We start from the raw sequence: 23,110 nt of genomic DNA on the forward strand, positions 1-23,110 counted from the left end.
ACTGTGACAGTTATCTTTCCATTTTGTGAACTGTTTAAGATGATAAATATAAAGAAAAAGAAATGTTCACACAAAAAAAATAAAACTAATTATTTAAAAAAAAAAACGTTATGGACAATTGTTTACAATTTGAAGTGATTTCAATATTCTGTTTTTTACTAAGTATGTTTCTGACTGATAAAAAACGTCTATGTATTATTAAATCGAGTAAGCAATTTAAAAATCGTTAAATTGGTAAGAAAATTATTGATATTTATTTAATATAACCATTGCTCAATAAGTATTTAAACAGTATTGATAAATATACTTTTAATAATATATTAAATATTTAATATATACTAACACAAAACTTCTATAATTTAGATTATTTGAAAAGTTTTGATAGGTTGGCTACAGTTATGAATTGATTTGGTCTGTCTGTCATCATTTTATCTTCATATTGATAAAATAAGTTCTATATTCCATGTAAACAATTAAAAAAATAGATCATTATTAAATAGGTAAAAATACTGATTAATAATTCCATTAATATAGCACTTGTTGAATTAGTATTTAACAATATTAATTAAATATATTTTGATGATAATATAGTTAATGAGATACTAACATAATAGTAATTTAGTTTTGGCCAAAATCTTTTGATAATGTTGTTGTGAGGATATAAGCATTTTCTGTGAAAAGTGATTTGTGAATTGGACAATATTATAGCGATCGACAACATAACTCTAATTAAATATTATTCTTGCAAGTTGCTTTTGAAAAATGAAATAAGTTCATACTATCTATCAAGAATTTGTAAATAAAAAGTCAATACAGATCAATAACATTAATTATGAAGGCACTCAATTTTGAAAATGTTAGCTATATTACAATAATTCAGTTTGACTTTTTTTTTTTCATGACTAACTAACTCGTGATTAACTCGTTTCAGTATAAAAGTCTTAAAAGTAAAATATTATAAAAAAAATTAATATAATGATTTGTCTATTTTACACAATTTGTGTGGACAGTAATTTTTTTTCAAATATTAAAAAGTAATATTTTTAACGGTAAACAACCAACCAAATCCGTAATTGCTTTCACATTGAAGAGTAGTTGCAAGATTTATAAAGCAATCAAACTAAATATCTCATCTTGATTTTGTTGTATGTATTTATTACATATACACTCGTGAGTTTGAGATTTATATATAATATAAATGAAAAAAGTTAAACTAACATGTGGATTAATTTTGACTAAATATAATACGGAAAAAAGTGTTTAAAAAAATAAGCATGATTAAGAGAAATTTTTTTCACCTTTCTTTTTAAGTTTATAATGACATCTTCTCTTTTGAGGTTGTCACATTCTATAAAAATAAAAGGCTTACCCTTTGTTCACTTGAATGGATTTGGAAGAAGTGATTGAGTGTATTTTAGAGGATTTGAAGACAAATTTTGTTGTTGTTTATTTGAGTGAATTTGAAGGTAAGTGAGAGTGAATTTGGAAGCAACGTTTGTGATAATTAGTGTAGGATTTGATTGATGTGACAGATTAAAAAACATTTACTTCCAAATCCACTCTCACAAATTCATTCAAATAAACAAAAAAAAATTATTTTCAAATCCTCTCAAATTCATTCAATCACTCTCTCTCTCCCAAATTCATTTAAGAACAAAAGAGAAATCTGGTTCAATAAAGTATTTTCACCACACTCCTAGTTTTGTTAGGAAGACTATGAGAGGGAAAAAAGAAAAGCATTTTAAGAGCAATAACCACCATATACACATGAAAATGAAAGAATGTATTTTTTTTTTAAGATTTTTGTGATCCTCTCACCACTCTCTCCTGATCATTATTTTTGTAAAAGATACTTTTTAATTTTGTTAAGAAGTTCTTCATCTTTGTATTATTGATAGGATGTTCATCTCTTGATATATTTAAGATTATCCTTCCACTTGTAAAGGATTGTTAAATGAAGAAGTAAAATTATTAAAGTCATTTTTTGTGTGCTTGGCTCTCTTTTAGAGTGAATTACTTTTTAGTCTTATCTTAAACCTTGGTTCATCGGCCACAATCATCACTCATCTTGAGTTGGTCAATCTCTTAAGAAGCGCATGTCATCTTTCTCATCTCTTCTATTATTTTTCTTTTTCATCTTTGATCTTTTATTTCAAATCATTTATGTTTTTCGTCCATTTTATGCTTTTGCAATCCATTGACTTTGTTTATTTTATTATTTTCATTCTCTTAATTGAGTTCATCATCTTTTCTTTTTAGTTGAATCTCTTGAAGTGAATATTAACATTTAGATAACATTGTTAGTTTAATGTTTAGTGAAGATCTTTTTGAAACTTATTTTAAACAACATAAACACATACAAAATGTCTTCTAAAATCAATTATCTCATGTAAAGGAATAGATCTAAAATTTTATTATTTCAAAAGTTATGATGTTTTTGTTTTTTCATATGAATTTATTCATGATCATGGGTATAAAATTTTCTTAGTATTTTTTTCTTAAAAAGAGCCTAATAATATTAAAGTGAAGCTATATGAAGATCTTAAAGGAAGAAACCTATGACATGGTATGTACAAGGAGCTATCGTGATTTAGTAACTGTTTTGTGAGTAAGTTCAAAATTCAAATAAAGTGTTAAGACAGGTTTAATACTTCTAGTGCACGTTTAGTTTTAATTTATTCATATCTTCGATGTTGTTATGAATTTTGATTGATAGATATATTTATGATTGTGTATTATGAGATATGGGATTAGAGAATTTTATTACAAATGATGAAATACTAAAGTTCATATTATTGGTCTTTATATTTTTAATTACATTATATTATCTTATTTTTCGTGTTAAATATTTTTTATTTTAATACTTAGTGATTGTGTCTCAAAATGTTAATAGATGATTAAACAAATATAAGACTTTTACAAAAACAAACATAAAACACTTAAACTAATATTTTTGTGTTATATTTACTTCTTACCATGTTTTGAAAAACACATTGCATACATATAGATTTGTAAACCCTTGTAAGTATGTTTAAATTTAATTATTTTTCATCTAACAACCAGATAATGTATGCAATTGCTATTAAATAAAAATATTTCTTATTATAAAGAAATAATTATAAATATAAATACGTAAATCACAAACTTATTTTTCAATTTTAACTATTTATTTATGGTTTTATGTTATTAAATGTTTTAATCAGAAATGAGTGTTATACGTTCAAGGTGAAATGAGATATGCCTTTAAGATATGGATATCATATTATTTGTTGAATATCAAAACCCATTTGCAAAATATTTTTCAACATTCAAGTTAATAAGAACTTTTTTTTTTAGAAAACAGAAAATATATAAGTGTATTTAGTAAAAAAAGTGAGTGAGTTATCATTTATTTATAATTCTTTGTCACAATAATAAAAGGTTAAATTAACAACCAAACTACTAAAACAACTTTGAGATGTTCCCCTTTCTCTTCTCAATGTGATAGATGGAGAGAATCAAATAGCATGTTCATCCAAGACTACTACAGAAAAGGGATGCAAAATACCACACTGTAGATTCTGCCATATTTTATCTAATTAGTTAGAAAACAGAAGCTGCACAAACTTATCAGTAAAAGGATGGTATGTTACATAGTAAATATGAAGAAAGAAAATGATACACTAAGCAAGACAACTGATTTTACCCACCAAACAAGTTTCTCTATTTTCTAGTTTTAACAACTAAAAACAGTTTTTGAAAATGAAATTCAAGCATACCCCAGTTTTTATTTTTTGGTATAAGCATAACTATGGCCAGTAATAACATCACTTTTAAGGCTAAGGTTGTTCGTTTTCCTGCCACAAACACGATAAGTGGTTTTATTCCTTTTCATATAAGGTAATTGAAATGTAATGAAAACAGTATCAATCTGAGAGAAGTCAACTGCATTTGTTGCAATGACCTCTTTGATAAATACAACTCTTTAACAGTGACAGAAAGTAGAAAGGACAATACCTTGCTTACATTTATGCACTTGTAAAAAAGAAATGATAAGAATGGAGACTACTAAGTTCATATATAGGGAAATGAGGATTGCTCTGAATGTTTCAATTTCAAAGATTGCAATTACTATTCTCTCTATCTTCCCTTTTGACGGCCATGTTCTGATTTTTTGCTTCTTGCCCTTTGAATGCTGTTCTTAGAATCCAAGTCCAACTTGCTGCTTGACATTCTCTCTTCTTTAGCTACCCTTAACTTTTCTGATCCTATCTCTTCAGTGTCTTCTCTTATAACCATCTTTCTTTCCAAATCCAATGCTAACTTAGCATCTGATTGTTTAGCTTTGTATTGACCCTTTTCTCTATCTTCAGCATGAGAGGTTCTTCTTGTGACTTCTTCTTTGTTCATTAAAGACCTCTTGCCATGACTATCTCTAGTGACTGGTCTCATTTTTGCTCCTAGAAGTAGATCATGTGATTTTTGCAGCTTGGAACTAGTGGTTTCCATAGAATCTTTTTCTTGTTCAAAGTAGAGGAGCTGCACCACAGTTCTTAATGGCAGAGATTCATTTTTAACTGCATGTGCACGCACTTCTGGAGTCAGCCTTTGGCACTCCAGAATCCCACACAAACGCTTTTTGTCTGCCTTGCTCAGGTCAGGATGCACCTGTGTATGCATTGAGCATAAGTCACATCATGCATGCACCATAATAAGAACCAAAGTACAAAAAAATAAAAGTTGATCCTTAAACTAAAATTAACTTATATATAATGTTTTGATGTGAAAAGTGTGTTAGTGCATACAGTTGGCATCTCAAGGTCCTCAAAAGAGTGCTAAAATGATGAGCATCTTTATTAGTATGTAATAAAAAAAGCTTAGACATGTTATGTATGGCGTAGAAATTCACCTTCAGATAGATGTTGATAGCCTGGTAAAGATCATCATGCTCTAGTCGGCCAATAGCTGGCACAGTTTCAGCCAGAGATACAAACTTTGACACTGGCATATTATCATCCCTTGCCACCACTTGAAGATAGGAATCAATGAGCTTACCAACATTTCTGATTGATTTTAACAAGCTTCTGTTATCCACAGCACCAGGGTAGAGTCTTTTCCAAAACTTCAAGAAACTTTCCAGCACTGCTTGAACTAACTCGGTGTCATAAAAATTTTGGTCCAAAGAGGATGTTGAAGGACAAAGCAGGTCACTCACTGTTGCCTCCTCAAACTGTATACTGGCTCTCTTCACAAGTTCTGTTTTTGTCACTGGGGAGACTCCAAGAGGGCCTGAAATGCTGAGGAGCCTTAACAAGAAGCCTGCTGAAACTGACCCTCTATCTGCGGGAATCATGCTCACAATTGTCTCCAGAATTTTTCGGTTAATCGCTTTGGATTCTTCTGTTATTGCTGCAGAACCAAGTGAATTTTTAAGCTTTGTGATGCCAGGTAGCCACTTACAAGCATAGACATGCAAAGCTTCACCAATAAGCTGTGGTGGGAGCACATATGTTGATCTAATAGCCATTATTATGCATCTGAAAAGATCTATGTTAAGATCAGACACATCCTCAGTCCACCAATCCTTTGGGACTGAATGATGCTGCTTTCTAGTATAACCAGGCCTTGTGTAGGTGTAGGACCATTTGACCTGCACATAATCAACCTTGTTAAACAAAAATATGTGTCGAGTATCAATCTGTGAAAATAATTTATGGTCTCAGTTCTTGACCTGGGGTGGGGGTGTAAGAATTTTCTCAATAATTGAATCAATGCATTTTCTTGTTATGCCAAGATTCTCGGACCACTCAGGTAACTTGTCAGTGGCCTGCAGTGCTGCAATAGAGTCCTTCCATCCTTCAAGAATGCATGAACTGAAGAAAGCCTCAAGTTTGCCTACAAAGTTTCCCTTCTCAATGGACTCATTCATTTGTAGGAGCTTAGCGGCGCAGAGTGCAGGTACAAAGTTATGAGCACTGATATTGATTGAAACTCCATAGCAGAACTTAGCACAGAGTTCAAAAGCATCTGCACCTCCGGGCATATCATGAAGATCTAGAGGAACATTCTCAGAATCACTAGAATCTGAGCAAAGTCTTTGTAGGAGGCCACATTTTGGAAGAAGCGAAGACTGCGGCCAACAAAAATGAATTATAGATTTAACAAATATCGAGTTACTACTATCTTTTTGCACACTTCACACTCTATCTAATTCTTATACCTTGTGTAGCAGATAAGTAGTATCATTGATTTTTATCACAAGATCAGCTTGTACATCTGAAACCAGACTCCTGCATTTATGATATTTCAATACATGTTAGTTTGTGTAAACATAAATAGAGAGAGGGAGAATAGGTTGCATGCCACTCTCGGACCAAAGCTCGATAAAAATACCTGGTGGCTTGTTCAGTGTAGAAAGTATCAGGCCTTGTACCAAGTTTCATGAACTTCATATTTACTTATTGTGATCTATTTCCCAATGGTCAAGAAAAACCTCTACTTGAAAGCCTGAATAAATTCGCATACCACAACTTTAATGATACTACAAATCCCATAAAGTGAATGTTAAGATACCGTGCAATTGAACATAAAGAAAGACAGAGAGAGAGAGAGAGAGACAGAGAGAACAACAACACGTAATTTATAAGAAATCCCTTTTCATGCTTGAATTAAAAGGGTCATGTAGTAGTGGCAAACTCGAAAGACATGGTGAACAAACATGCTTGCTCGACTTATATCATGGTTCTGGTTCATGATTATGCAACATTCAATCTAAGAGGTGGAGGAGAGAGTGAAGAAATAGCTATAGATGAAGGTCAAAGACCAGGACATGAACTCATTTGATACCATGTCATCCCCATACTACTATGTGAGAGAAAAATCCAGAAAATAAATGAGAAGAAAAGATATGCAAGAAAACCTTACCGCAACTTTCATATAACAATGCCCTCACAACCTCATTTATTTGCGTATAACTCTGCAAGAACTTCAATTTATAGATGTGGTGTTCTCATCTACAGATCAAAGGAAACAAGAAACAATCAAATCCAGCTTTTGTCTATATGCACTGAGAAAAAGTATGCAGAACAGTAACTATATAGCGGTGTACTACTTATGCTAGATGACATGCGTTGATGCAAGTTTGTCTCCACTCTAGAGCCTTTGGAAATTACTTCCAACTTCACGCTAAATTAAGCAAGTGAAGCAAAATGATTAAAATTAGGTGGCTGTCGACACTCTAATTGAGTTAAACCAGGTTTCAGATCTTTATGCTCACTGTGCCAGGTCCAGACATGTAACGACTGATAAGAAACTGAAGAACTCTAAAATTTGAGTACTGATGAATGCGTGATGACTCATTACGCTATGCAACTCATCTGAATTGGGCTGTTCAAGTTTTGAGAAAGGAAAACCTATGTCATCCAACAAGAGAAGCACAAGGAAACTGATATTGGAAAATACTCATATCAATGTTCCCTTATAATAACATGACTGCTACTTAAGCCCCTGTGCCGACAAAGTAGTATCCATTTGATTTTGATTAGAAGTGAAGTTTCTTTGTCCTGTTTCTACCTTAATAGTTATAGCACATGGTTGTTCAAGAGCTTTGTCTCTAAGGCGATCAGTTGATATCTTAAAAAGCCACCCTCTATTATAAGTTATACATACCATTTGGGCAAATATTCAAATGATCTTAAAGGGGTTTGTACCAAACTCTCTATTTATGTCTGCATATATTATTTTCTGAGAAATCATATTGGATAAAGCAACAGCATGATTTAAACTTGACTTAAATTATTGCATATACCAGCATCTTTTTCCTACTCTAAATATCTCCAATGCTTATTGGAAAAGGTGAAAAGTAAAAACTCAATAACTACTCTAAAGCATATAATGCAGAAAACAGGATAAATTTGTAACTTTCCTGCAAACTGCACAGCCGTTTTACATGTATAGCTTGGAAAACTAATGTGGATAAATATCTAGAACTAATACTTGGCTGCACTGCTCAATTTGATTTTGTAGAAGAAAATCATCCTTACATCCAAAACCAACTTTAGGAGTTTCTTGTTGGACAAATCCGAAAGGTGAATCTCCTAACTGATGCATACCTACTTTTACTTTGGTGTCAGACCCTGGTATGCAACTTTGTATAGCGACCTATCCGAATCAAGCTACATTGAATCTCCCAACTGATGCATTCCCATTTCATTACCTTACTAATGTTCCTACAGTTTTTCTTTTCTGGTATTCTAGAAGAAATTTGGCGGTATGTGATATCAAATACGACTCAGTGGTTTCAATTACTAGTACTTGGTCCAATTATTTATCATATAAGATAATGACTGATATCTACTGATGGAAAAAAGCACGAGTAGTTTGTTAATTGAATGATAAACATTGGTAGTCAATAATAAAAACATAAGCAACCAAGTAAGTAAAGATATAACATTATTTCCTTTTTACACTCCTCTCAACATTACATATTGCTCCCATTCTCAAATAAATGTCACTTCAGCAAAAATTTGTTCTAAATGATCTGTTGTTTTTCACTGCCAAGAAAAAATTTATTTCCTTTTTTCCTCACCAAAACTCCCTTCTCCCTCCAAGAGCATAAATTAACAGCATGTGCTTTCAAGAAAATGACAATACTTTCCTGTTCTGGTTTTTTTTCATAGTTTTTCAGAACAGTTGTTCGTTTCCTATCCTTGTACAGTACTCTAAAGTGACACTAATTTGAGAATGGGGGAGTGCAATAAACATTGGTAAAATGAAAAAAATGACAGAGAACCAATTATATAGACAGAAGCACACAAATAATATGCTGAGAGACTTTTCAATATTTTGTGTACTGATGAAAACTCATCCAACCCACCCAAAAAATTATATATGAAGAAAAAAGCAGCAGCATCGAAAAAGTTGCCTTTATACAGCAAAACATACATGTTTTACGTTGATAGATGGTGCCTGAGTTGTGAAGTCGAAAATTAACTGTTATGTGAGACCAAAAAAAAGATACTATAGCTTTAAAAGTGCCTTCCTGTTGGATCGTAAGGGTATATAAATCCAAAGCAAATATGGACCAATACACACAGCAACCTTTTCAGAAAAAAAAAACTATTGATTCCACATATACAAGGATGCATGATTATGTTAAGAAAATACTAGCATGGAAATCCGAGAGAAAGTGATGCTCCAATCACATGACCACTGACCAACAGCTTCCTAAGATAATACAAATGTCATCCATGTATAATTTTTGTGAGGCTACCTTGCTCAGTCGCTGTCATTGTGTATCCAAAGAACTTACATATATATAAACTAACATAAACCTTCTTTTTTCTATTGAAAATTATAATTGGTCAGATTGGTCATTATCCAAAGTTTGGTGTTCTCAATTATCCTACCCTTTATTAAGTACATAGGAACCAAGAAAGACGGACGACAACTTTTTCTTTCTTCCATTATTTCTCTTTTTCTTCCCAATTTTGTTCATATAATAGCTGAAAGAGCACAGCATTATTAGTTCCACAAAAGCAAGTCTTTAGGCAAGCTTCATATAATATAAGGGAATTAAAGAAGAACTTATATACAATGCTTCTGAAAGTTGAGGACAATAGTGCTATTTCTGTGAGGCCTTTTCCACCGTTCATTTGTTAAAATCTGGCATAGAATTTGGTCTGTGCTTTCACAGACAAGTGGAGGCAAAGCAAAAAGCACCGTGTTTGTAGCACAGCACCAATTGCTTTCAACAAGACACAAAAAAAAGGGCTTCATGTGTTTTTCTTCCAAATAATATGGCATCAGAATCTTACAAGGCACTATTTTCTTAGAGGTAATAACTCTCACAGATCCCAATTTAATGATCACCGCCAATACTCAGAAAGTGCATAGTTAATTTCAGCTGCCTTTGCTCAACACAGAACCATTGACATCCCATGTTTGATTCTTTGGTGGCATTTAGCTAATTATGTGGCTCTTCTCTTCTCCAATTGATAAAAGTTCTCTCTACTAGTCACTCTCCTCTCACCCTTCACAAGAAGGTTTTACCACTTCCTTTTTGTCTTTTTTCTCTTGGATTGCTTTTTCAGAAAAACAAATTTATGGCTGACAAAAGTGCTCTTCATCTGTATAACATAATGAAAAAGGTTTTTAACTGGTTGTGAAGTGGCAAGTCAACCAGAAATGCTTTAATAAAAAACGCTCCCTACTCCCTAGTTATCTTCCAACGCTTTCACAATTAGGCCTCTCATCACAGTACTAAGCAAATGCTTTGGAAATGTCCAAAGAAATGTAAAAAGTAAAGAAAGCAGAAGACGTACCCGTGAACACATCATTGATGTTAGTTGAATGATATGAACCAGAGAAAAGCATTCACAACTGAAAAAGCTGCAGTTCCGAAGCAACTGTACAAAACGAAGAAAGTAGATGAAGCAGAAGCAGAAGTTTTTGAAGTAAAGGTAGGCAGAGTAGAGATATGTGGTGGCCTAAAGTCAGAAAGAAGCATATATGCATGGACATGTGAAGCAGGAAAGTGAATGCTTTACTAGTTTCATGCAAGTAATCCTCAGAGACAAAGAAATAGAGAGAGGGTTAGGCTATAGTTGAAAAGGCTCTTGTAGAAGCAACCAGGGAAGGCACCAACACCAAGTGAAGAAAAACTAGTAGCACAATGTCTCCTTACCAAGAGTGCTATAGAGTACAACATTGAAAAGAGAGAGAAGGAGTGGTTCGTTGGAATTAGTCAACATAGTAATGCATCAAAAGCATGGCATGATATAGTCCTTTGAATAGCAAATGAGAGAGAGAGAGACAGAGAGAGAGAGGGGGAAAATTGAAATGAAGTCTTTCAGTCTTCACCTCAACAGCTTCAAAATTGGTGCTGTATGATTAAACCACAAAAAGCATGCAAAGCAAGTGGGTTATGGCATTGGAGTGCTCTCCTATACTAATTGAAAAAGAAGCTTGTAGTGGGACCTAGTCTCAACATAGGTGAAAGATACACTGTGCATTCATCATCATGCTTCCCCCCACTAAACCTTGGGATATTCTTCTTCGATTAGGCCTATGCTTGGGCCACCCTTGTGTGCATGTTGCCCACGTGTCCATTTCTCTGCCGTTTGTTACATCAACCCTCATCAGATTTTCCTCTGACTTCTCTCTTTTGCCTTCTTTTCAATGCCAAACACAGACAAACCTTTCTCTTTCTCATCCCCATTCTCTGTCACTGCATGATTTTATTTTGGTAAAAACTTGCATCCATTTTTCTCTCTCAGGCTGCTATAAGATATTGATGCATGAGAAAAAAACGTCTGTTCATTACTATGCTGATCTTTAACATAAATCTTACCACACGTATTACTAGAATAAAAGTCTAATCTTAAATGAAAACTAAAAGCACCCATAAAAAAAATTGTCTTTTTATATTTGGTTAATGATTCATGTGTGAAAGCTTCTTCTCTCTGCTCCTGTTCATTAATTCATTCGTGCATGGAGTGTTGAGCTCCCCACTGGGGTCCCCAGATGATTTTATTTGGTGTCATAGAGAAGGACAAGGGACCCCTCAGCAATCCCTTCCGCTGAAAGAAGATGGGGTAACCATTATCAAAAAGTCTTTAATTAGCACTAAGAAACAACGAGATAGAGAGCAAAAAACTTAATGCTTTGGTTTTGGTGTCAATCTTAACAGCTAGCTAGCAGAATGTGTATACCAACAAGTGGGTTTAGCAAGAACATAGTCAATTAAGGACTCAACTTTTAGTGAAAAGAAATTATTATTGAAATAGAAAACTAATTCCTTTTTCAGTTAATTATACAAACTCTTGTATTGTTTTTCTTTACCTGCATAAACTAGTTTATGAAAAAAAAAAAATTTATCTAAATGTGTTAATGAAAATATCTAAATATGTTTGGAATTTCATTGTATTTATTTTTATCTAAACGTATAATTATTGTTTGCGTCTGAAACTTATGAAAGAGATGCATGTGGAGGAAAAAAAACAGGGAAAAATGAGAAGAAAATGTAGAAAGATAAGGTGAAAGCAATATATTTGGTTGATTAATTTTTGGTCAAGTCCAACCCAAATGATGTTATGACTAAGGGATGATGGGATTGGAATGATGAAGATGATGATCTGAATAACACATGATCATGATAACGGTGATGATTATCTTGAATTTGTTTATAGTTTGTGAAAAAGATGTTGGTATTATTGTACAGTGTCCAAAGAAATTTACGAACCGACCATGTGACTTTCCATGAAGATTGTCAGTAATTTCTGTGCGAATCCATGCCAACCTGTGTTGTTTATTGTGCATGCACCACTTTAATTAACGTGCTTTTCTTTTCTTTCTGACCCTCCTCAAATTTTTATATATACATACCCTTTTCATTAGTAATAGTGATTTAATTCTATATACATCAAATTAAAAATCGTATTTGTAAAGTTAAATGTCTTTTATTCTTTTAATAATTTAAGTATTTTTAATTTAGATTTTATTAAAAATTATTTACATAGTTCTATTTTTTTTATATTTTTAATTGAGTTTTTGTTATTTAATTTTTTGTTAATTAAACGACAATTTTGTTATATTATTATGTTATTTTGTTTATTTATCTCAACCTAAAAAATTTAAGATTTTTTAGTTGATATAAAAATAATATTAATATTAATATAAATTTATAAATAATTGTTATTATTCTTCTTTGAAAAATTTTGAATAAGAAGATCTTTATGTTGGTAAATAATTTTCATGTCATCAATTAATAATAAATTATTCCATTATTACATATTGTCTTTATTATCAAAATAACAAAAGTTAATTGTAAATTTATATTAAATTACCTTATATTAATTATAGAATCTTATCACTTAAAAAATAAGTAAATAAGTTGACGGAATAAGATAATATACACGTATCACCTGATTCAGAAAAAATTAAAAGAAAAATCAATTAAGAACTATAAATTTAAACACTTAGATTACATAAATATTAATAAAATTCAATTAAAAACCCATAAATTTACGATATAGTTCATTCCTAGTTTTTCTATTTTAATTTATAGCAAATAAGCAAACATATCAAATTAGGGAAATAGTAAAGTTTAGTGAATTCGTACGTTAATACTCAATGCAGTTCCAGCTGTCTTCCTCTCACACCTTCAATTTTCTATGGTCTTATCCTTCATATATATATATATATATATATTTAGAAAACCCTTCTTTTATACAAGAAGAATTTCATTATAAATTGTTTTAAACATAAAATAAATTAATCTAAATAATTATTAAATTAATTTATACCCAAACTATCTTCTTCGGCACTAGTTTTGAATTTGACAATTATTATTATATACAAGTCTCTTTTATATATATATATATACACGACTTTCACTAAAAGGAAGCTTGTAACTTTTTTGTTACATCAATTATTGTTGATATTATGAGATGTTACAACAAATCTATGAAATCTAATGCTTTTAGCCTTTTACAACAGCTTCATGCTTCCATATCTTCTGGTTTAGCTTTTTCTTTTCATTTTCTTTTATTTTGTGGATTAATTAATTACCCCATTTTAGATCTTCCTTTTCATTACTTTTTATTTTATTTTACCCACGCAGCTTCTAGCATATAATAACTATCATAATAATAATAATTATATTATTTATTATAACCTAAAATAATATGGTAATTAAGTATAAATACATTAATGTATATTGGTGGGGAAATAAATGGCTACGGTTCTTACCATTTTCATACATAATATGATGACCCTTTTCTACAATGATGCAAGTGTAGACATGTTTTGACACTTAAAATTTCTTATAATAGCATTTAATTATTGATTATTATGTCTATATTTATGTGAAGTGGGAGATTTTGAAACTTGGCATTTAATTAATGGGTTGCTTTGATAATTTGTGAAGATACATATGGTGAGGCATGGGGCATTAATTAATTGGTAAAGATTTTATCAATAATGGCAATGATATATGTGTAAACCTCCAATTAAAATAATACAGCTATGGTCAAAGGCTACTTCATCATAATGGGTCCCACTAATTGGAAGCAAATTAGGGTTTTTTTTGCTACCCATTTGAGCAGACAAGTAGTTTAGTGCACAAAAGAATGTTTGACAAGGTACAAAGTGATTAATTATATTCTTTTATGTAAATAATTAACAATTTCTTGAAGCAATGCATTCCAAGCCATGACCAATAATAAAAGATGTACCCCACATCTTAGGCTTCTTTCGTTGGTTCTATTCGAATTGATTGTATGTTAGGTTTCCATGAGATGCTATTTGTAAAGAATTTCTTCATTTATTAGTTGGTTTGTTTATGAAACTATTTATCCTTTGATTACTTTTAGAATACATATAAATTGTCCTAATGCAACCATAATAATTATAGAAAATCTATTAAATAAATTCTAGCATGAGTACTCAAACTTTGATTTCGAAATCTATCAAAACTTTACAATTTTCGAAGCTGAACTGAAAATAAGTTAGGTGAATGAGATTTATGTCTTTTTTATATAACTCAGTGCCTTTTGGGATGGAGTCTATAATTAATCCATAACCATACATAATACAATAGGAGAGGAATCTCATTGCATGCTCACAACATGAAAATGAAGATAAGTAATGACAAGATAAGCATGCACTTAATATGCATGTCATTAATCCACAAGCTAAACACTCTCATAATAATAATAATAATAATAATAATAATAATAATAATAATAATAATAATAATAATAATAATATATAGAGGGTTTGTTAATTTATGTAAACTATTTTTTCAGTTAGTACATTTTAATAAAGTGTACCAAGTTTTAGTAAACAAAAAAATCTCCATTTATAAAAAAATACATACTTTAAACACATGGATATTTTAATAATTTTTATTTTTAATTTAAAATAAACAAAATCAGAAACACTCACCTCATTCTAACTCATCTTCCTCACTTATTCAATTTGTTTTTCTCTCATCTTTATCATTTCTCTCACCCACACACAACAATCGAAAGCTTATCTAGTAATTAAATAGAAATGATGAAATGCTCGTTAGATTTACTAAGAAAACCTAATCTTTTATATCTCGAATAATAATATTTGATAAAACATTTGACCATCTTGCTGTTGAATGAATTTTATTGTTATAATTTCCATCAACTTTTGATGGTTTTCTATTGTGATGGATTAACTTTTTAGTAATGTAGGAAACTATCACATACAATTTTAAGTTAAAAATATTTTTGGGGTTGAATGCCACATTTTTTAATTTGAAACTTCTAAAAAAATGGGTTTTAATCTTTATATCTAGGGTTGAATATGTTTTTAGTCCCTAAACTATCAAGCGATTTTAGTTTTAGTCCCTCTTTCAAACTATAGTACACTTTGATCCTTGTTCTTAAGGAAATTATAATTTTTCGTCCTAAAAAACGAACAGCATTAAATATAACATGATGTGGTTAACGGAATGCTACGTGTACACTTAAAAATTTGGAATCTTTTCACAGCAACGACCAGCTCTTCTTTTTATTCTTCATCACCGACGACCAAGCTACATTTCAACTTCCTCTATCTTCCTCTCTCTCCTGTTAAAAGGTATCGCATTTGCTTCTCTCATCTTAAAAACATTTCCATCACATTACCTCCAACCATAAACACACACGCCTCTTCAAAACCCCATTCATTCATCTACAACCAAAACCCTAAACCGCGCCAGAGTGTGTGACAGTGGAATTGATTGAGCGTTTATTTTTTAGTAGAAAGAGAATTGATTTGATTTGAGTTGAAAGTCAACGAAGTCACACAACATATAGTCATAGAGTCCCAGTGTTGTTAACAGCCAGATCGTTATTTTCTTTCTCTGCAATCCCAATCTCATTTTCTTCCATTCTTCCCTTCACTCTCACAATGCGAATCCTTCTCCTTCTCTCCCTCGCCCGCAACCGACGATGACAATGAAGACCTCAGTTTCTGTAACGTCCCGGCAACTCACAGGGACCATCGACTGCCCCCACAGATCACCACCAGGCTTTCCAGTGTGCTTTGTCCTCACTCGCACACTTTCCGGGAAAACTTCCCAGAAGGTCACCCATCCCAGAATTACTCCAGGCTAAGCACGCTTAACTATGGAGTTCTTATGAGTTAGGCTACCGAAAAGCAAATGCATTTTGGTAATATGAGTAGCCAAATCAATCCCTTTAAGCTATCCTTCAACTGTATAGTCCCATACCTACACAGTCTCCAGATCCCTCTCATTCCGGTGTATGTTCGATTCATCCATGTACCCCTTCCACCAGAAGCTGCCAGGAGCCGCTCCTTGTCTGTGCCCCCTGCACCATGCTTCTTGCACCGGCGTCACTCCCCGCCCTCGTCTCCGTGCCCGGGTGTCACATGCCCACCAGCTTTTGCTCTGGTTCGTCCTCGAACCACACCGTACTGGGAGAGGCTAGGCTCTGATACCACATGTGACACCCGGGCACGGAGACGAGGGCGGGGAGTGACGCCGGTGCAAGAAGCATGGTGTAGGGGGCACAGACAAGGAGCGGCTCCTGGCAGCTTCGGGTGGAAGGGGTACATGGATGAATCGAACATACACCGGAATGAGAGGGATTTGGAGACTGTATAGGTATGGGACTATACAGTTGAAGGATAGCTTAAAGGAATTGATTTGACTACTCATATCACCAAAATGCATTTGTTTTTCGGTAGCCTAGCCCATAAGAACTCCATGGTTAAGCGTGCTTAGCCTGGAGCAATTCTGGGATGGGTGACCTTCTGGGAAGTTTTCCCAGAAAGTGTGCGAGTGAGGACAAAGCACATTGGAAAGCCTGGTGGTGATCTGTGGGGACAGTCGATGGTCCCTGTGAGTTGCCGGGGCGTTATAGTTTCCGCAAAGAGGAGACCTCCACACCGAACCACCACCAACACCACTTCGATGACGCCAATGACGACTTCAACGACTTCAAAGACGACTCCGAGGCCTATAAGCAGCCTCAGCTTGACGAGAAAGATGTCGTCGTTTTGAAGGATTAAAACTAAAATCGTTTGATAGTTTAGGGACTAAAAATATATTTAACCCTTATATCTATAATTTTTCTTTTTTGTTCTTATTATTCATTGTTATCAAATACTATGAAATTAACATGAACTTATTATTAAGTGTAAAAATCGTTTTAGAATTTATGGTTAAACATGGTTTTGACTTAGGAAATAATCCGTCACAAAGTAGTAAGTACAATTTATTATCAACATGAACACATTTCTAAATTATTATTCATCTCTAAGGTTCCAGAACTGTAACTGAAGTTTTTTTTTTTCAACTTTTGAAAGACCTGAACTTTAAGTTAGTAAAAGTCATATATTTAGTTAGTAAATTTAGGACTAATTCCTATTTTTACTTGATTTTTTCTAATAAAGAAAAAGTGGATTGTAGAACTTTTCGTGATTTGTTCCATATATCCAATTGACTCAACTAGCTTCCAAGTAAAATTTTCGCGCAAAACTCATTATTAAGAAGCGATTTAAGATTATACCATGAATTTTCTAACTTAATTGAAGTTCTTTTTTTAATCTCAATTGTAATCCCAATAATACAAATTTCAATCACTTTTAAAATGAAACGACAATACTTTAACATGATTTCAGTATTATATTCTTAATTATCAAAATGCTAATCCCAAGAAAAAGAATCTCAAGATGAACCCAATATAAAAGTCTATCAATACTACAATTTTCAAGATTATAATACTTTAGACATGGCTCTTTCTTTACCAATTCAATAGTTTAAAAAAGTCTCCTAATGACAATTACTAAAAGAGATATTACTAATTTTATACACTAAGATATATGAAATATTCCAAAAAGGATGAAAAATTATTTGAAAATTTATGTATACCTAAATCGCCAAAGCATGATTCTAATGACTTTGTCGCGTGCATAATGTATCTAAAGTGGCATTGATAAATACCTACATAATTAAGAAATTAATATTTTCCATAAAAGATTGTTAATGACTAAATCACAAAACGGAATCCAAATATTGCAGAAATGAAAATTTTTACATGAAAATACATTAAAATATAAATTATATAAAAAAAATTGTCATTGACAATTTAAAGATGTATACATTCTATATGTAATTATATAGTTATTTCATATGTATATTAAACATCTTTTTCACATATTTACTACAAAAAGATGCATCACTATTTAGCAAATTGTTTTTATGTGTTAAAATATAAAAAAATATAGGAAAGTTAACGGTATAAATAATAAAAGAGTAATTAATTTTATTTTAAACTTTGAAAATATAAGTTTAATATGAAAAAAAATCAATAATACGATATTTAAAGATAAAAATATGTTCATGTTAGCAATATTAACTGTAAAAAATATAATCTTAATAAGTAGTTTGATCAAAATAGTATGTATAAGGGTAAAAGAAGTGGATGGAAAAATACATTAAATGTTTGGGTAAACTTTATTTATTTGTTTATTTCAATGAGATAAAATAAGTTAGACATTGAATAAAATTTAGTAAGAAAAAGTTTTCTGCAAAATAAACAATTTTCATGAATTGACTTATAATAGATATGAAACTAATTATGTTAAAAATGTTTTGAATAAACTTAAAACTACTTACAATTATAATTAATTATTAAATAATTAAAGTTTTGCAATTATCCTAGATAGCTTGTGTTGAAAATGATTTGAAGAGAAGGAGGTTGGTCTAAAAGTTGGGACAGATAAAAGTTGTGTGTTGAAGGATGTCACCTCAGTTCTCTATTGGGTTATGCTGTGTTTGTTTCAATCATTAGAAAAAGTGCTTATCACTTCCTCTGCTTCTCCATTCGCTTCTCTTTTTTGACTGCAACAATTTTCTTTGACTCTTACTCTTTTTTAACTTTAATCGTCTTTTCCACTGCAACTATACATGTCAAATTCCATTTCGCAGAAATTAGTGCATATAATTTTTTAAAAGTTTCTCTTAAATATATGATCATTTCGTTGAAAGGCATTGTTTGTTTTTTTAGTCCTCGATTAGATTAGAGATAAAGCCAAATTATAATATATAAGTGATATGTAAATCTTACTTTACAAGTCGATTTTATGGAATTGAGTTAGGGTTAAAAATTCACTTTCTAATATGGTATCAGAACCATAGTTAGAGTCTATCCTAACAAGTTCTAAGTGGACATTCTATTCTTCTATTCCACCCGTTATCAGGTTGATCCTTTTTGTCTGTGTACTAAAAACACAAGAATTAACATTATCAACCATATTAATTGTAAATTGACACTAGGATCATTTTAAAACTTAAACCGAGTTACTTTTTTCTATCCCTGAACAAGATTTATCATTAGTAAAATTTGATCAGAAATTGTTTTGCACAAAAGTCAAATTTAACCTAAGTTTAGTAAATAAAACTGAACCTTTTAAAAGATAAAAATAATAGCTTGACTCAAAAATATGATAAATAAAAGTGAATTTAGCCATTTATTATCATATTTACTAGTTAATATGTTTTTATTCATATAATAAGTGTGAAATTAACAAAATGTCAATGAGAACAAAATGTGAAAAATGAAGACGTGTAGTAGAAGGAGAAACAAAAGTAACGTACACATTCAACATCTTCCATATAGAAGTTGTTACTAGATTTCAAAATTTAAAATTGAAGTCTTACAAAATAGTTTAATTAAAACATACTAAAAATGGAGATGATTTTAAATATAAAACTCACTCTTAAAAGTTAAAAAATATTTTCACTTTTGTGTTCTCATTACATTTTGTTAATTTCACTTCTTGGTATGAATAAAAACATATAAAAATAATTATTAAATTTGACATGTGTTTTAAAAATTCCAATCTCAACATAATAATTAAATGAACTTTTTAAGTTGTAAAAAATTGAAATACAAATAATAAATCATAAAAATATAAAAAGTTCTAATGGAAAGAACTCTTGTAAGAAAATCTCAATAAGATGATAAAATAAGACGGATTTAGAGTAGAATAAGAATAGATGAGAGAAGAAAGAAAGTCATGATGGCAAGGAAATATTCTACTCATTAAAATAGATGAAAGAGAGATAGGTTAGATAAGAGGAAAATACGACACTTAAATCAAGTTTCACATGTGTTGTTTTCACCGAAAGATTTTCCCTAAATACAAGGCAAAAATAGGGGTGGACAAATGGAACTGAACTATAAAACTGTTCAAACAAACTGAACTGAACTATTTTTTGTTTTATCAAACTATATTGAACTGAATTATACTAGATTGTACTAAACTACAATATAAACTGAATTGTACTAATTTTAACACAACACTAGTTCTAAAATATGATTTTAACACTATCTAATAACAAAGTAACTGTCTATACAGAACTATATGACTTACTAAACTAAGGAAAATGTAACAGAAAGTATCTCAACATGATAAAAATTAATATGCAAAAATTACTATGCAAAGCTGAAATTTAAAACTAATCTACTAATTATCAATTAGAATGAGCATATAAAATTTGAACAGAAATAACATACTTAACTGAAACAAAAATGTTATAAGTTCAGTTTTTAAAAACTAAGCCATAAAATAGTATACTTAACTTTTATTAATTATTTAAATAGTCTAAAGAAAAAAAAATTATTAAAATTAACAAAATTAAAACTTTATTAACTAAAACGACACATGAAATAAACAGTTAATTAAAATTAACAAATAACTTTATTAACTAAGACGAAGCAGTCATATATTATATTATTTGACATCTGACCCAAATATGTCGTAAACAGTTAATAACATTGTAAAACAATATATTATTATTATTATACAGTTAAACACGCTTAAAATAGTGAAATATAAAATTATTACAAAAATATATTTTATTATATTTATTAATATGTTATTATATTTTGAGCTATCTTATTTATATTATTATACTAATGTACAAAAGTCTATAAATATCATTTATAGCGGTGCTAATCTAACTCAATATTTATTATTATTAAAATATTTATAAGAATATATTTTACTCATTTGAGTGTTAGAGTCTTTATAAGTAGAATATTTTTTTTTATAATTAAAAACTCGAATACAAGTTAAGGACAAGTTCAATCACATATAAGAATTCAAAATCTGTTATAAAATATTAATAAATAATAAATATTATAAAATCTTTTCTTATTTTAATTATTTATTTTATTAAAATATAAAATAAAAATATTAGTAAAATATTAAATTAAGTTATTTATTTTAATATTTTCTGTTTTAGTTATTTATTTTATTATTAAAATATTAATTAATTAATTTTATTTATCATTTTACTTAAGTTTTTTATATAATATAAAAATATATACCAATATAATTTTTAAAAACATGATATAAACATTTTATTATATATATATATATATATATATATATATATATATATATATATATATATATATATATATATATATATATATATATATATATATATATATATATGGGGTTTGCTAACGCGCGTACTCCTGTTTTTCAGTTGGTACATTTTAGCAATGTGTACCGGATTTTAGTAGACAAAAATACCCTTATATATCATGGATTCTAAGATTTAAGGTTAAGGGTATTTTAATAATTTTCATTCTCAAAACTTAAAAAAAAAAACCCTCAAACCCTTACTCACTCTCTCATTCCTCTGAATCTTTTCTCTTTCATCTCTCTCACTCCAACTTTTTCTCCGTTATCCCTACTGTAGTTTTGAAAAAATTAGTAAAGAGTTGAGTCATTGACATATTCACCTTCAGACAAAGGTTCATTCAAGATCTCTTCAATTTCACGTTGAATCATCATCTCTTAAAAAACCTTCCAGGCCAATTACCAATTCTTTTGGATGTCATTATGCTTGTGAAAATTAAATAAAATTATATACGACAAAAATTATAAAATGAAAACTCATTATAAAGTCATTTTTTGTAAGAAATTGTTTAACAATGAGTGCTTCTGATTTTTTTCCAGGCCAATTACCAATTCCTTTGATGTCATTATGCTTGTGAAAATTAGATAAGACAAAAATTATAAAATAAAAACTCATTATAAAATCATTTTTTGTAAGAAATTGTTTAACAACGAGTATTTCTGAGTTTTTCCAAGTCAATTACCAATTCCTTTATGCTTGTGAAAATTGGATAAAATTAGATAAGACAAAAATTATAAGATGAAAACTCATTATAAAATCATTTTTTTGTAAGATTGTTTAACGGCAAGTGTTTTTGATTTTTTCAATTAGGACTACAGTAGGGATGACAGAGAAAAGATTGGAGTGAGAAAGATGAAAGAGAAAGGGTTGAGAAACTTTTTTGATTTTTTCAATTGGAGCTGACAGATAGAGAAAAGATTAGAGTGAGAAAGATGAAAGAGAAATGGTTGAGAGGAATGATAGAGGTGAGTAAGAGTTTGGGGGGTTTCTTTTTTTTTAGTTTTAAGAATAAAAATTATTAAAATACCCTTAACCTTAAAACTTAGAATCCATGATATATAAGGATATTTTTGTCTACTAAAACCCGATATACATTGCTAAAACGTACCAACTGAAAAATAGACATACGCACGTTAACAAACTCCATATATATATATATATATATATATATATATATATATATATATATATATATATATATATATATATATATATATATATATATATATATATATATATATATATATATTCATTCAGTTAGAGAAAGAGAGTTTATTATTATTATCTTCACTTTATTTGCAAATCATAATGTTTCCCAGTAAAAAGTTTATCATCTATTTTAATTTCCTTTTTCATGATTTTCCTTTTTCATAAATAATAAATAAGACACTCATTTACAATAATTTAAAGATAGAAAAAGATATTTAAAAATACATGAACAAGAGAACAACGTTGAGGTAGAAATAATTTGTATAATACAGTTTTAGCAATTAACTGAACTAAAAATGTTACAAGTTCAGTTTTTAAAAACTGAACCATAAAATAGTATACTGAACCATAAAATAGTATACTTAACTTTTAGTAAGACTTTTAGTAAGAGTGGATCAGTTTTTTTAATATAATATAATACAATTAAGTATAGTACAGTACTGA

General features: G+C 30.1%; 1 protein-coding gene across 5 annotated transcripts; it reads right to left on the reverse strand.

Annotated features, from left to right (window-relative positions):
• Positions 1 to 3,824: 3,824 nt before the first annotated feature.
• On the reverse strand, positions 3,825 to 10,983 carry LOC108343143 (BTB/POZ domain-containing protein At5g47800). Of its 5 annotated transcripts, XM_052879319.1 has the most exons (9): positions 10,664 to 10,962; positions 10,302 to 10,385; positions 7,091 to 10,106; positions 6,904 to 6,992; positions 6,373 to 6,486; positions 6,200 to 6,269; positions 5,711 to 6,109; positions 4,889 to 5,629; positions 3,825 to 4,647 (listed from the first exon to the last, which is right to left on the reverse strand). In XM_052879319.1, exons 5-9 carry the CDS (start codon positions 6,429 to 6,431, stop codon positions 4,120 to 4,122), a joined length of 1,797 nt encoding a protein of 598 aa, XP_052735279.1. In that variant the 5' UTR covers positions 6,432 to 6,486; positions 6,904 to 6,992; positions 7,091 to 10,106; positions 10,302 to 10,385; positions 10,664 to 10,962; the 3' UTR covers positions 3,825 to 4,119. The 5 variants fall into 5 exon arrangements, with proteins under 5 accessions (XP_052735279.1, XP_017436723.1, XP_017436724.1 ...); XM_017581234.2 differs by lacking the exon at positions 7,091 to 10,106 and having other exon boundaries at positions 10,840 to 10,983; XM_017581235.2 differs by lacking the exon at positions 7,091 to 10,106 and having other exon boundaries at positions 6,373 to 6,520; positions 10,664 to 10,963.
• Positions 10,984 to 23,110: the final 12,127 nt, after the last annotated feature.

This window comes from Vigna angularis, chromosome 6 (assembly GCF_016808095.1).
Source record: "Vigna angularis cultivar LongXiaoDou No.4 chromosome 6, ASM1680809v1, whole genome shotgun sequence".
NCBI lineage: Eukaryota > Viridiplantae > Streptophyta > Magnoliopsida > Fabales > Fabaceae > Vigna > Vigna angularis.

Coding starts and splice junctions, on each gene's coding strand:
- LOC108343143 (XM_017581234.2), bottom strand. CDS start 6,431: ATGAAGTTCATGAAACTTGGTACAAGGCCTGATACTTTCTACACTGAA. Junction 6,110..6,199: donor CTACTTATCTGCTACACAAG/GTATAAGAATTA, acceptor TGTTGGCCGCAG/TCTTCGCTTCTTCCAAAATG. Junction 4,648..4,888: donor CTATCAACATCTATCTGAAG/GTGAATTTCTAC, acceptor ATGCATACACAG/GTGCATCCTGACCTGAGCAA.